Genomic DNA, 15244 nt, shown 5'->3' with positions numbered 1-15244 from the left:
ATTTGCTTAAACTTATGAAAAAAGTGGCCATATATCCGAAGACTACTGTAGTTACAGTCTTAAATATTTTGTAAATTAATTTATCTAAACGAGCTACTATTTCTCGGCGAGAACAAAGTCGATCGAAAGAGCCGGTGGGTCCATCGTTCAGTCGTCGACTGGGCTACTTATTCAGGCATTTTGCCCAACGCAACGGCCGGAAACGGGCGAGTTAGAAATTCGCTGTGAAACCGGCCCCGTGTGTCGGGCTCTATATCGCGGAGGCGGACATAATGGTTCACATGTGGGTAAACACAGTGACGGGTTGCGGGTTGCCGCGCAAAGAGATTAATGGCCTTCGGTTTGGTCCCCCGGTGGACCGGGCGGTCCTGCTCCTCGGTATTGGTGCGCTGCGCTCTCTCGCACACAATCTCGCCGCTCTCACTGTGCAGAGGGTGCGCACAGTCGAAGGCAAAAGCGAGGATTTATACACTTTATTAAGATCGAGATTTAATCTTGAATTTATGTAGCGAGACAACGTTAATACGATGTAGAGATAATCTCTGTTCGTACGAAATAATTAATTGTAAGAGGCCGGGATAAAAATGCGTAAAACTGGATGAATCCTATCGTTTTGACTGTATGTATACGTGTACAGGTTGCGGCGCGCACGTTCGTCTCCCCGAGCGCGTGTCCCTGTGAGCGAGAGGCGGAGGGTGCGACCGGGCTGAGTAGTCATCCGTAGGACCATATACACTCCGACGCCACGGGCTCCATATACATACATATATACGTATATATACATATATGTACAAAGTGGATGTATATGGATACACGAGAGGGAGAGTGGTGGTTCGAGGCACGGTGATGTATCGGCGCCCGCGGCGAGACGAATGGTACGGACCCTCCTATGGCCACCATTACCCCACCGCACATTGGCCAATATCGGTCCTCTCTGTCCCTCGTGTCCTCTTCCTCTGGCTCTTGTCCTCCGCTCTGTCCTCCCGCTTCACTGTTCGTTCACTCTCTCTCTTCCTTTCGGTCCTCGGGCTACGTTCCCTTGGATTTCGCGACGTTTTAGGTGTCGCGCTGTGTCACACGCCCTGCGTTCCGCGATGCTGATCGTAATTTTAAAGTCCTCCGAAAATCGAGAAAGAGAAAGGCAAAGTGGAAGAGAGGAGACGATCGGTGCCTGTACGAAAGCGATTTGTTTTCTATTCCCAGTGCCATGCCGTGCCGCTTACCTCCGGGCCTCCCGTTGATTTGTGATCGCGTATGAATATATTTACCCGTTCCGCTTCGAGGCTATTGGCAGCGAAGGAATCGGCCGGGTAAAACGGCGCGCAGCGGCGGGCCACGTTCGCCTCGTGTGTTATGGTTCGCCTGTTCTGAACACATGAATGCTAAAAGTGGTTTCCATATCGTCGGTCCTCGGACTGTTCGTCGGGCCGTACCGAGACACGAGTCGCGTGGTTTGCTAAATTCAAGAGAGGGCCCTCATGAATTTCCATGCGAAACGTTGAAGGGAAGAGGTCACTTGAGAGTACGAGGGTTGCTACGGACCGTCGTAAGATCCCCTCGAGTGGACTACTTGATTTTTTTGATACAGTCAACAATAACCGGCTAGTTTCGTTGGAAAGAGCGATGTTACAATTTCTGTCAAAGGGGTATTCAAATTAAATTAACGATCACGTTTAGGTGCACGCGGCAGGATACAGCGCGAAGATTATGAGATTAACGTCTGATAAAAGGGGGTCAAAAGTTAAAGAGCCACTTGTGGACTCGACGGTGGTATCTATTTAGTTGGCCCATAAGGTTCCCTCTATAAGGGGGCGAATGCACCCTAAACCTAAACTCTCTGCTACTCCTGTTATCACCGTCTTTCTCCATCTCGGTCATCCCTCGATCTATCCGTCCATTTCTGTTTCTACCCTCTCGCGACCCCTTCTAGCTTGGGAATTATCGCTTGACGACCCATCAAGTAAACCCTCTGCCGACTCATTCGAACCTCTTAATGAAATTCTCACCCCTGACTGACTGGCTGGCTTGGCTCCGATGGCTGGCTGGCTGGCTAGCTGGCAGACGCTTGGGACGATCCTAGAGTGCCCCGAGAGAGAGTAGAGAGAAACAAGGAGGGAAGCAGACCGGTCTAAGAGATAGAGAGAGAAAATGGGGAAAAAGGATACAGCTTCCCTATTTCTCCCTCTCGGTGTTCTCTGCCTCGAGGGGGAACTAAAATCTCTCGCGCCTCAAAGTGGTTGAAGGCTTCGCTCCCTTTTTTCACAGCATCCCTTACAGCTTAACCGTATAAGGGTGCAAGAGAGACTATCTATCCTCCTCGGCACGGGCGAACCCTCGCTACCCAGAGGGCACGATACCTATATGTATACAGACCCCAGACCCTGTCTGACTCTCGCGTAGATCTCACTTTCACACCAGGGATTATAAACCATTAATTCTGACATCGCGTCCAGACCAAATAACCGGAGGGAAGCGAGCGCGGGTAATGCGATATCGTTGACCGTACTGAATTTTCTATTAGTTTCGTGAAAAACTCTCCGTCTGGTCTACCACCTCACCACCCCCCCGCCCGTTTCCGTCTCTCCCCGGCGAGAAAGAGAGAGAGGAACGGTTTTTACGAGCTATTAACCTCGGTTTTATTCGATATACGCTTACCGGGCCAGGAGTGTTCGCGTTTATGACCGGCGAAGGAACGTTTTTCCTGGCGTGGCGGCAGAGACGATGAGTACCCTCGTGCTCTCGGCGGCGGCGGCGGCGGCGGTATTGAGCATTGAAGCTCAACGGGCAATTTAGTAAATTGACGCGCGGCCCGGTTCTGTTTGCAGAGCCGATGAGGCACGTGAAAGCGGAGCACTTGCAGCATGACAAGGACCTCGACGAGGAGGACGACCTCGATCTCGAGGAGGACCCGCGACGGGGGGAGCATCCCTTTCACCACGCGATGCAGCACCACCACCACCATCACCAGCCGTACCCTGGCGAGGAACACCTCAAGGACGAGGGCATCAAGTCCGATTGTAGCGCTGCCGGCGTCCCGATACCGGCGACTAAACCGAAAATCTGGTCGCTGGCGGACACGGCCGCGTGCAAGACGCCCCCGCCACCCTCGCATCCTCACCATCAACAGTACCATCACCTTCACCATCAGCAGCATTACGGACAGCAACAGCATCACCTATCGAACCAGGGGCATCACCATCATTCCCAACAGCCTTGGCTCGGTTCAGGTGGCGGGGGCGGCGCCGGAGGCGGGGGCGGTAACCTGAGCTCGTTCGCGTTGCCCTCGTCAGCTTCTATGAGCCCGTCAGCGGCCGCCACGGCGCCGTACTCGAGCGCTGCGACGAGATACGGCGGCTTCCTGTCGTCTTCGTCCGGCGGCCAACTCCACTACAACCCGAATTCCTCGTCCGGTTCGAGTTCCTCCGCGTCTTCCTCGGCGGCGGCGGGGTTTCCCGAGGTTGGTACGGACACTCCACCTCAGACACCGCCCAACATGAAGGTGGCTACACCGAATGGAGTGATCCAGGCACCACCGGGCGGTTACTGCACTGGTGGCAACGGCAACGGTCAGACCAACGGTAATCCAAATCCGTACGGGCCGAGTCACCCGGCCGCGGCCGCCGGTTACCTGTCGACGAGTTCCGGTTCGGTCAGCAGCGGATCTTCGTTCAGCTCCAGGCTACAGGCCTCTCCGCACAAAGACTTCTCACCGGCCGGACAGAATTCCATTCTACATCAACACCAAACTACTGCCAGTCTGCCTCCCACGGAAGCTACCACCGCGTTCAAACCGTTCTACAAAGGGTAGGCATTCAATTTCAATTTCTATTTCTGATATCGTAACACTATACCTTATTACGATATTATCATAAATGTAATTGTAGAGAATAACGATGATGTTTGGATTTTCTTATTACAGATCGCAATCCATGGGTAGCGGATTCGTGTCACCGGTCTAAAAACAACTGTGTGGTACAACTCCGGATCATCATCGCGTCATCCGAGGTGAGTGAAACTTAATGATCCGCTTTCTACACTCCAGACCCTCGATTCTTTTTATGATAACGAACCTGATACTCTCTCAAACCTACGCTGCGTTATTTCCCCATCGGATTTCGATTGGCATAGTCAGACACTCCGCGTACAAAATATACCCGTCCAAAGGAAATATCGTGAATGAATCACTGTCCGGTTTGAATGTAAGAAAAATTACGACTCGCGTTCTCGCCTGTCCGATGACAAATCGTAATTGCGGCGTCCGCCTTGAACAAGGCGTGATCGTAATTCATTTCGCATGGCAAATAGGGAAAAGGTGTATTTACTGGCGCGTAATCGCTTCGCGAATGACGTCCGTTGCAATCGCGGGTTCTTCGCGGCAGGTAATCAGGTCTATCGATAAGAAATTAATATCCGACGCGTTGATTGGTCGTTAAAACGAAGTCGGAGAGTAGCGGTCGTTGAAATAATAATGGCATCGTGTATCGGGCCACGCTTTCGACCGATGCAGTGAACGTAGAGAACGGACGAGCGGAGAAAGAGAACCAGAGAGAAGAGAGAGGCTATCGCCACCTCCTTGACAGTGACAAATGGACGGAGATTTCAATCAGTGAATGGAATCACCACTGGCTCTGACCGTGTCTTTCTCTCGCGCGCGAGGACCACTGCGTTACCGTGGTCATACTCTTCTCAGTGGGTCTCACTGTGAGTTCCCTGCGAGTTCCTTACGGTGGAACACCATCGTGTTACACTCTTCCAGGTTCACCTCAACCTGTCGCGTTCTGATCGACCGTTTGGCTCGTGCGCGTATCTGGTCGCGAATCGAATGCCCTATACGCGAATGAAACTCGTTCATAGTTTTTTTTATGTATCTCTCTGTATTCCTCGTATTAATTTAGTATATTTACTTAAAAAGCAGTTGATTTTGGTATTTTTTATAACCTTTTTGCACGAGCTTGGATACTTTGTGGTCCAGTTTGAAGCCAATTAGAAGATTAAAATACCTGTCCCTCCTCTTCTCCTATTATACGTCGTATTCGTTTCTTGTGATAGAAACACAAGAACGTACACAAATAATGGAGATTGAAATTCAATAGATGTCTGTCCCTGGTTATAAGAAGAAGATACGAGAGTTGTTAGTAAAAATAAGAAAAAGTGAAATTTCGTCTTTAAACTTTTTCTACTCCAATTGTTAGCTGGTTTCTTTCGTCGCGAATCTCAGAAGTATCGTCCCATTCGGGGTTATCTGATTCGTCAACGTTATAAACTCGACGGGACCAGTTTTCTAGAAATAAAAAGAGGAAAGGACACGCCAATATAGATTCGCATCTCAGGTCGAGAGAAAGACAGTCAATTACATGCGAACATTATTCAGTGAGAACTTCTGCTTCGTCGACGTTTCGATTATTTAAGTTTCACGGGGAAACGATGGGTTGTATCAATTAGCGTCGCGCAGCTCGAAACTTTCCCGCATCGTTCAACTAGATAGAGACGATAGAGTGGACGGACACGTAACGCCCAACGAGAAGTCGACTTGGGAAATGACTAGGCGACGACTGATACAGCGACGCGGTGTAGCGGAGGAAGGACCTTTTCTCCTCTTCGTCTCTTCAAAGCTCGACCAGGTGAAAGAAGTCGGTGAGGAACGAGAGGGAGAGGAACGCAGGGAGAGATCAGAGGAGAAGCTACCTTCGAGGGGAACCGGGTGTTAGCCGGTACTCTTATCGCGTGGCGATCTGACCCTAATTTATAGCCGCGTCCCAAATAAACTAGTTTTCGCTGTCGTCACCTCGGATCCCGCCCCTGGCCCCGCGTACCCTTTCGGGACCCCGTGGCCTCTGCCCGCTTCGGTTATAACGCGCTCCTCTCTCGCGCTCGTCCAAAAAACGAAACTCCGGCAATGGCTGCAGGGAGCCAGGTAGACGAAATAAGCTCCAGATCGTACGAGAGAGCGCCTCTTGTTGCACCTACCTGCCGGTTTACACCTTCGCTTCTTTTCTTTTTTCCCTTCTCTTCTGTTCGTTCTCCTCGAAGACAGTCGTAGGAAGGAGGAAGAGGATTGAGTCAAAGCATGGAAAGGCAAGGACGCAAGACGACACCCGTGGTCTATAATTGCCAATTAGCCCGTGGATATTTAATTGCCATTAGGCCGAGCGGTGAACTGCGGATCCGATCCAGCCGCGCTGGTCTGACCTCGAACACCCGAATCCCCTTCCGGCCACGAGCTCTGCATAAACTTAGGATTCTAATTGCAATGTCTCAAAATTTAATTTTATATTCCTTTCATTATTCAATGATCTAAAATCCAATCGACATCACATCTTAATTACGAGTCCATCATGTATTATATTAATTTATGAGATTAATGAGAAGATCTTTTCAATAATAGCATTTCTCAAATTAAACTCAGTTACGTCAGATGTAATTTTCTTCGTGTAGTAGTATTTTCTTTCTTCTATTTGACTTCCTATTTTTCTTGAAAGAGCTTCTGGAATTCCTGGCAAGCATTTACCTAATGCTTTCAACTTGAGAAGAACTCAGATCCTTTGTCCTCGAGCAGCTTTTGGCCGCGATCGCGGCATCAGCTTTATTGCAACCGCGACGTTGATCGTGAGATTCTTAAGCATGCGAACGGTAGCTCGGATTTAAGTCTCAGACTCGTTGGCTACCTGCGTAACCGGAGAACCTGCTAAAACCTCCCCAGTCGGTTCTTCTTCCACTTTACGGAAATCATTGTAGACGTTGGACATTATGGTGAAAGATGCGCCACAAGCAAAAAGAGTTAGAACAAAATACGTCCCGTCGGTTTTTTTGAATCACTTCATAATTCTCTCAGTATTTTCAATATAGCGCTAGTCGAGTTTCCAGCTTGGAAATGAGCTCACGCAACCTTTTCCACGGAGCTTATCGTCGTAATTTCTAATTACGCTCGTTCCGCTGTCAATTAATCGCGTACCATCTTCCCGGAAAATGTACTGCCACGTAAATACGGTTCCCCGGTTATTGTAATTATACAATTAAACAGTAAGTAACACCGTCGTATGGAGCAGCAGCCCAAACGTTGTCCCGAGTTTATCAAACGGAATGTCGATAAAATCTTACGGAAAACACGGTACATCCGGCAATTTCGACAGCAGCTAATACACCCGTGGATCAATTTCACGATCTTTCGTACTAGTAATTTACACCCTCGTTCCATGCATGCAAAATAATAGCGGAACCGTGCGACAGATAACGCGACGACACGGCAATTATTCTCTCGGTTTTCCATCAAACCGGCTGTTTAAGTTTGCGTCGTTGCATCCGAGGTGTAACGAGCACTCAAAATTCGCTTTATCGTCGCGCCGAATCGTTCCCGGCCTGGTTTCTCCCGGCGGTTGTCGCCGTGGTTGCCGCACGTGTCGATTTCACGAGTTCCTCCGCGGCGTGACCCCTGTCCCATGTTTTTCGCGTGAAATTACGACGCATCGCGTCGAGTAACGTTGCCCGTTGTCACGGAAGCCGCGAGATCAGCGTCCCGATTGTGCGCGTAAATTACTGTCTTCGCAGGGCGAGAGGAGAACGTTCTCCCTGTCAGCCGTGAGATCTTAATCCAGCTTATCCTGGCTTGGCTATCGAGGAACGGGAGAGCACGTGAAAATGGAAAAAATTCGAGATACCGGTCACGCGCATTTCCTGTGAATCTTATAGCTTCGAGCAATACAGTTCTGAATCTCGGCCGAACGTATATTGACCAAATTCCAATCTTTTAACTCTAATTATTATTTTATTACTTGTAAAGAGAATTGAACGAATAATATTGTTTTTTCCTAATCCTTATTATCTTCTTTTGCAATAAAAAAATGTTCATAAATTAAAAGATTCCGTATCGGCTATAAAATGCTGAAATTCGAGTGTCGAGGAAACAGATGGCACATCCGAGAGACTAACTGCTAGCGTTTCGTAACGTCGCTTTCCGTGTCGAAGATAATGGAGAACGGGTAAACAGGTTTGTTGTCGCGATCACAAGGGATGCGCCGTGTCGGTATTAAAAGGATCGCAATTACAAGAACCCGATATCAGAAGCGACGGGTTCCGCTTGGTACTTCGCTTATATCGTTTCGGCGAGCAGAGAAATTCCGTTTTTTAGAAAGGCCAGAGAGGCTCTCGGCGCGGCGTGAAAGCCCGGAATTCCTCTAGGTGGTATGCGCGTACCTATCTTCTTGCTCGTCGATTCATGGGCGACCGGTGTTCATGAATATTCCCTCGGACTTGGCAAGCACGAGGAGCAGCGGCAAATCCCCCGGACACCTCTGTCGCGTTTGAATAAACGAACCCGCACTCGCATGGCACCGACATCGTGTCCGGTGTCCGATGAATTTCATATAGATGAAAAATACATGCGCTTGTTGTCCCTTTGTGTCAAGAAACAACCTGTCTTTATTGCATACGCAAAACGGTGGAGAAAGAAACAATCGGTTTTCAATAGGCAATGCGAAAGAGTTTACACTTGTAGGTAGAACGTTCCATTTCAATTCAATATTTAATAAATCATATGTGCTTTCTCGTTGGGTTCCTCGATCTTTCCAAATAGTAATTGTTACATAATTATGGAGAAAAGATAAATTCAATGAAATTTACGCTCTGGAATATACACAAACTCAGAATTATATTCGACATATTATATCAATGCAGAGAAGAAATGTAACACGCGGTCGGACACAAGAAGACTAATCTCCCTGCAATTATTTCTTATCGCTCGAATTTAAAGAGTCAAGAGCCATCATGACTCTCCGAGCGATTGATGCAAAAACTCGTATGGCGTTTGTTAAACGCGCGGAAGCGGCCTCGGTGGATCTTTTGGAGCGACTTGTAGCGTAATCGCGCGGCATTCGTCATCCGGTCTCGCGTCATTTCGGTTTATACGCGGCTCGGTGAAGAACCGGGCTGGACGAGAGTTCAGAGTACTACTCTATCTGGGAATATAAAGAGAGGCGAGGTGCGGCGAGGGCCGGGCGGACAGATAGCCCCCGTGGCGCTTTGAAATATATTCGTTTCGGACGCCGAACCGCGTCGCGTCGTTCGGCCACTGTCACACGCCGTTGAAATGTTCAACAAATGGGTACACGGCGTCTCGTTTAATCGAGCCCAGCCACGGCAACAATCAGTGAAAACCCCATAGATCATACCTCCGTATCCGGATCATTGTTTTTCCGGTGCCGGGTAATTTTAATGGACAACGTCGTGATCGTAACCATTTTGCTGCCTGCAAACTAGATTTTTCTTTGAAATATATATTTTTTTTTCAACAATTCAATCTTGCATGAGCATTTTTTGTGACTTACCTATGCGAGGCCTGTAAATTATTATCTGTATTACTGATTTGATTTTAAATCTACTATTTAGAATTCAATTTAGTATCAGAACGATTTATTATGTCGAGTATTTAAATTGTTTCGTGTCTAAGCTTCCTTCGTGCTAAAACTCGTAGTTGGATTCGTCGTGCCCTAACGCTTTCTATCGATTCGTATCGGCCCGGTTTCTATCTGTATCGAAGAAGCGACGACATTTCATCCGAAGCGTGCACAAAGTCTCCGTGTGCGACGATGGTAGCGGTTCTATCGGCCGGTGCGATCATGGCAGCGCACGTACGTACACCCTTGTCCGGTAGGTGAGACACAGTAATCGCGTATCGATAGGCCGTGTAAAATGTCGATCCGTCGCGACGCTAGCATACATAAAATCGCTAACGGCCATGTTATACTCATACCCTATACGTTTTTCCGTCGCCTATCCCATATCCATCTCTAGTCTGTTCTTGGTATCTACATTCTTTTAATGTTCCCTGTTTTTATTGCGAATAAATTCTATTCGTAGACAGAATTAATTAATAAGAAATAACATAATTCATTGAGTATAATAAAATAAAGTTCTTTAAAGTCTTGTGTATATAATTTAGATAACGTTTATTCAATTAAATATTATAGAACAGAGACTGACGTATCTTATACATATGTATAGCTGGGATACAAAGCATGCAAACGTTAAAATAGAGGTTGCTTATCAATGCGTTTATCTGTTAATCGCTAGACGATGATAACGAGTAGCAAGCTCTACACGTAGAACCGATCGACGTAGATATACACTGTGACGAGGAACATTAGCGACGTCCCGTTTGCTGCTACATGAAACTGTTTCCCTTCTTCTCTTGTATAACTCGTAGGGAAGAGGTAAGAAGGTATCTCTTGGTATCGGTCATGGCGATCGACCACCGCTTGTCCAACTGAGACGCATGCTAGTAATCGCATATCGATACCCACGACATGTATTATTGCTTGCCATCTACCGCAACGCTGCCCGCTGGTAGTTAACTATAATCTTACAACCTGTTAACATTAGCGGCGGTTGTGGAAACCCGCAGCAGCAATTCGTTTCCATTGTCCTTTGATCTCACTCGAATTTACTGGGTCATATACAATAGACATTTTAACAAATCGGAGATGAGATTTGAGAGTGAAAAGGGGTTTAAGAAATTAGATAAATGAAATATCGTTCAATGAAGATCAGTACAAATTATTAAGGATGTATTGGCTGTACAGTCAATCACAAACGTTTATGCACTTTAGAAACGCATTTTTTAAAAAGAAATCAGACGTCGGAAGAATATAGCTAATAATAAACAACAAAAAAAAAATTTCGATTTTTCCGAGATTTTTCCAAGGGGTACCCCTTCAATTTCTTCCAAATTTTCGTTTTTTGCCCATAACTTCCAAACGGATGGACTTAGGGGATACTATTTAGGACCATTTTGTAGAGGACGACGNGATCATACGTAACTCGTTAAATACTCAAATTAAAAGAAAAATACGTAGAATCTTTCGAAGGCAAGTTTGTAAAACCTGAAGTAAGAATTGAAAATTAAAAGCATGTTTTTAAAAATTATGATCGATTAAATTTTATTAAATGAACGCAAAATATACTGTTATTAATATCAGACCACGTGAGACCATGTGACAAGTGGGCTAGTGGCGAGCAACTCAAAACGATTCCCGACCTACTTTGTTTGTGCCACCGCGGGGAACTTGGCATCCACACATGCAAAAAATTTTTTATATAACACGACACCGAAAAACCGAAAATAGAGTAGAGTTTTGCCGCCCTGGGACGGTCAAATGCAATTGTACACGATCTGATCGGGCGCCCGTTCGGAACACGAGCCGTTCGGAACACGAGCCGTTCGGAACATCAGACTAAGTGAATGTTGTGCGCGCACATGTAAGAAGCGTAGCAAAACACTAAAAAAAAAGAATGTATACACATGTATGTATGTAAGTAGATATATGTATATATAAGTATATACATGTGTATATATATAGGTAAATATATACAGCATATTCATAGATATATGTAAAATTGCATTTGACCCGCCCCAGGGTGGGAAAATTGTATTTCCGGTCCATCCAATGGTGTTTTTCGGTCTCGTGTTATGAAAATTTCATTTTCTGCATGTGTGGATGCCAAGTGCGTTAAGAATGGAAGAGATTTTGACGGAACGAAGTTCGAATCCCCTCGGTGGCACAAACAAAGTAGGTCGGGAATCGTTTTGAGTTGCTCGCCACTAGCTCGCTTCTCACATGGTCTCACGTGGTCTGATATTAATACAATATAAAGGTACACAATCCGAAATTATATTGGTAATTATTTATCAAGACATGTCAAAAATAAGAGTATATTTTGCGGCAGAGTAAGAGTTCTCTATTTAGCTACGTTTGCTCTATTGTGTTGCAAGTTAGCAGTAGCGGGGCGTACAGTGAGGATTATTGTTGAAGATCACGCATTTTTATAGGCGTTGATGTACAATCGGACAATACGTATTCGGTAGTAGAGGGGAAAGCGTACAATGTATATGTTTGTACAATTTCGCGTCAAATGCAGAAACAACGATATTTTGAAACATTAAAGCTATCGGAGAACCGAAAAGCAATTCATGAGGAGTTAATCGGGTATCGATTGCGCACTGTGCCAGCCCGGATGGTGGCGATCTAACCACTCAGGTAATAGGTCCGATTACGAGTACGCGAACGATACTTTCGCGAATCTTGCGCCCGATGGCGGGCATCGATGGAGACCGGTTAGCCTGCCCGTTGGACGCTGATCTAATTACGAAGACCGTTATTGCCGTGGTTATCGGATTCGCCTAATCGTCTGGACCTGAGAACGATTTTCGAGGCTGGCCGTAATCGGCCGCAGAACTCGACGTTTCCATCGACAAAATACATGTCGCAATGATAGACATCGTTAATATGAAACTTTGAACCTAGATACAAGCTTATACTACTTAATACGTATGTTTGTATTACTGAATTTGTTTAATTGTAAGTGTACGTATATTTGTATCTTATTTCTTCTTCGCAGAAACTTATTTTTTACTATGCGTTTAATTTAAGATATTTACTAGTGTCAACAGGGAAGCTTTCGAAATAAATAGGGGATGAATGTATCGTACATCTTGTGCACTTACCCGCGTCATTCAATCTTAATCAATCACCTGACACCGATAAAGCCATTGAACCGACGAATCTATTCCGGTCGTACTTCCTTACCAGCGTACGTTCTCTTAACATTCGTCGAGAAATTAAGAGGAGATAAAAATCTTAGTTTAACTCATACATGCACGTCGACTAACAGGAAAACGCGGCGTCTAAATTAAAGCGATGTTCGTTTCTTTGTTGCAGGATGAAGCGAAGGTTGTAAGGGCCCGCGACCAGATTGTAAATATTTGCCGTTGAGAGGTCCTGGAACTTATTAACGCGAGGTCTCCGATCCATTAAAAGGAACGAAGCGCAACCAGCAAAAAGAAGACGAAGATGTGATGGAACGAGGCCAAGGAACGGAAAAGGCGAAATGCAAAAGAGGAAGAACGAAAGAGCCTCTGGAACGGGGAGAAAGAAAGCGGAAAATGGGGATTCGTCCTTGAGATACACATAAATCGTCCTCGCGAAGTGGGAAAGACGAATGGTAGTCGGCCGTGGCACGCGCGCGCGCCCGGGCGCCAGTCACTGGCTTAAAGAAGATTTAGGAATTAGGGGAATTACGTCGAAGTGCCTGCTTATACGCACGAGTACGTAACGGAAGGAGAGGATGGAAGCAACCCGCGAGGAGAAGACGTGCGCTGAATCGACGGTGCTCTAGAGAATTTCGCCGAGAAACGGTATATCCTCTTTTAAAAGAATTCCGATGCACGAAACGTCGTCATCGTCTAAGTCCAGCTTCAAGTTACCCGGTTTTTCGCAAGTTTTCCTTGATCAACGAATCCCTCGTTGTCGATCGTTCCGCGCGCGTATTCTAACCGGGAGATTTATTGATTCTGTAAATAAACTAAAGACTCAGTCGACGATCCAAACGAACGGTAAACGCGTCGAGGATCAGCCGTCGTTTTGTACATATGTATGTAGATCGTTGATGCAAGAGATGAATTGTTTCGATCTACGTACCCGTATGAGTTTATTTTTTTTTTCTCGTTTCGCGGAGCTTGCCACTTCCATAAGTCAAGAATCCGCGAGATCCAATCGGGCAACGTGCAAAGGTAGCAACCGCTCAGTGCCGAACAGCGGTGGACAACCGATTTACAGTCAATCGACAAGAGAAATTACAAGGATTCAAGGAGGAATCTTCTTAGTAAGAATATTCCCCGTGTTCCTCGATTTTGTCCATTGGAAATAAACGTTCGACGAAGGACGTACAGCATGCGGACCGCGTCGGCGTTCCTCTATCTTTAACCGATCAGTTTTAAGTAATTCTCTTGTTCGCGAGCTGCACAGGTGATCATCGAAATCATCGGAAATTTCGTCGACGCGATACGTTTAATCCACGTGCAGCTATGATTTAAAATCGAGAACGCCTGGCGCAATCTTCGCGCAGTTCTCGTCGACGGGCTGCGGAGGGGAAGAGACAGGTAGCACCAATGATAAACTAATTAAAAATAAAGATTCATCCTTCCTCGCACGAATACCGCTTGCTGCTCTCGCGATCCGCGAATCGTGCTCCCATCGGACGCGGACGCCACGAGAATTCGACGATGCGAATCGATGCCCTCATCGATTAGCGTCGTACTTGATCCTCGTCACTTTTGACCGTCTCTCTGTGCAATACGTATTTGTACATACATCGTTTTAGATCGATATATTAAGTTAATCGTGATCGCGCACCCCACCCTGCTTGGGCCTAAATGGGGGATGGTTTCCTGCTTGAGTTGCAATTACGTGCCGAATGTACGTGTGCAACGAAGTCTATAGTTTTTGTCTTATTCTTGAATTTTTTCTTTAATAAATGCAAAACCGTCGCTGGATCAATTAAATAGAGAATGGAAAAAGGAGATGAAGTAATATAAAAATAAAAAACGTGAGAAAAAAGGTGCGCGGTGCTCGAGATTGTTGATATTTTTTTATATTATATTATCGCATAAGTCATCCCTCCTTTCGAAGAGTCCGATCATTGGTAGTGGTCCCGGGGCGAAGAATGAAAAGTGGAATAAAAGACTAGGTGGTGCAAGAGCAGGAGGACTGGTAATAAAAGAGAAACGACTATCATTTTGTACTTTGATGTATATGGGCAAATGTGTGTACGTGAAAAAGGAAAGAAAGAAACAGATGCATGAGAGGAAGAACGCAAGGTGGGGAGGGCGGGGTTCGCAAGAGGATTAAGCAAGAATGAGAGTGAGAACGCGATCGATAGGGAGAAATTGTACATTGTTTTGTAAAGAGTACATTTATTTATATCTGTGATAATGGGCAAGGTTTAGTAAAAATCGAGGAAAACGAAAGTGGAAGCGGGAAGAGTGGTTTGGAAGGGAGAGAAAGAAGGAAGGAAACAAAAGAAGGAATAATTATGATTTCAGTATAACTTTGACGAAGATGATCGGTGCTCGTGCATTCGTTGACACGTATATCGACTAATAGAGTAATTAATAGAGACTCGATCATGGTATTTGTAAATAATTGTCGCAGCGTAGCCAAGAAGATCATGCCACGCCGAGGCGCGGGGGAGTCCGGATATTATCTAAAAAGAGAACAACAAACTAAATAAAAAATAAAAGTAGAGACGAAGAGAGAAAAAGTTTAGCGTACCCTCGGCACAGGCAAAAAGAGCGAAAGAAAGGAAGACGGAAAGAAAGAAAGAAAGAAAGAAAGAAAGAAAGAAAGAAAGAAAGAAAGAAAGAGAACTATCTGTTGTGAATATATACGATACAGGTATTAGACATATAGATATA

The 15244-nt window shown here is 45.9% G+C and overlaps 1 protein-coding gene across 1 annotated transcript in view; it reads left to right on the top strand.

Moving 5' to 3' along the window:
• The window catches only part of LOC108628434 (homeobox protein caupolican), a 40230-nt gene extending 24994 nt beyond the window's left edge, over positions 1 to 15236 (top strand). The window contains exons 5-7 of the mRNA XM_018030341.2: positions 2826 to 3804; positions 3920 to 4005; positions 12711 to 15236. Coding sequence (XP_017885830.2) covers positions 2826 to 3804; positions 3920 to 3959 — 1019 coding nt within the window. The 3' untranslated portion in view covers positions 3960 to 4005; positions 12711 to 15236. The remainder of the gene's footprint in view (positions 1 to 2825; positions 3805 to 3919; positions 4006 to 12710) is intronic.
• Positions 15237 to 15244: the final 8 nt, after the last annotated feature.

Source organism: Ceratina calcarata, unplaced genomic scaffold (genome assembly GCF_001652005.2).
Source record: "Ceratina calcarata isolate Rehan_Ccalc_2016 unplaced genomic scaffold, ASM165200v1 scaffold525.2, whole genome shotgun sequence".
NCBI classification, from domain to species: domain Eukaryota; kingdom Metazoa; phylum Arthropoda; class Insecta; order Hymenoptera; family Apidae; genus Ceratina; species Ceratina calcarata.
The sequence above is the reverse complement of the archived record's forward strand: the minus strand, read 5'-3'. Positions and strand labels throughout refer to the sequence as shown.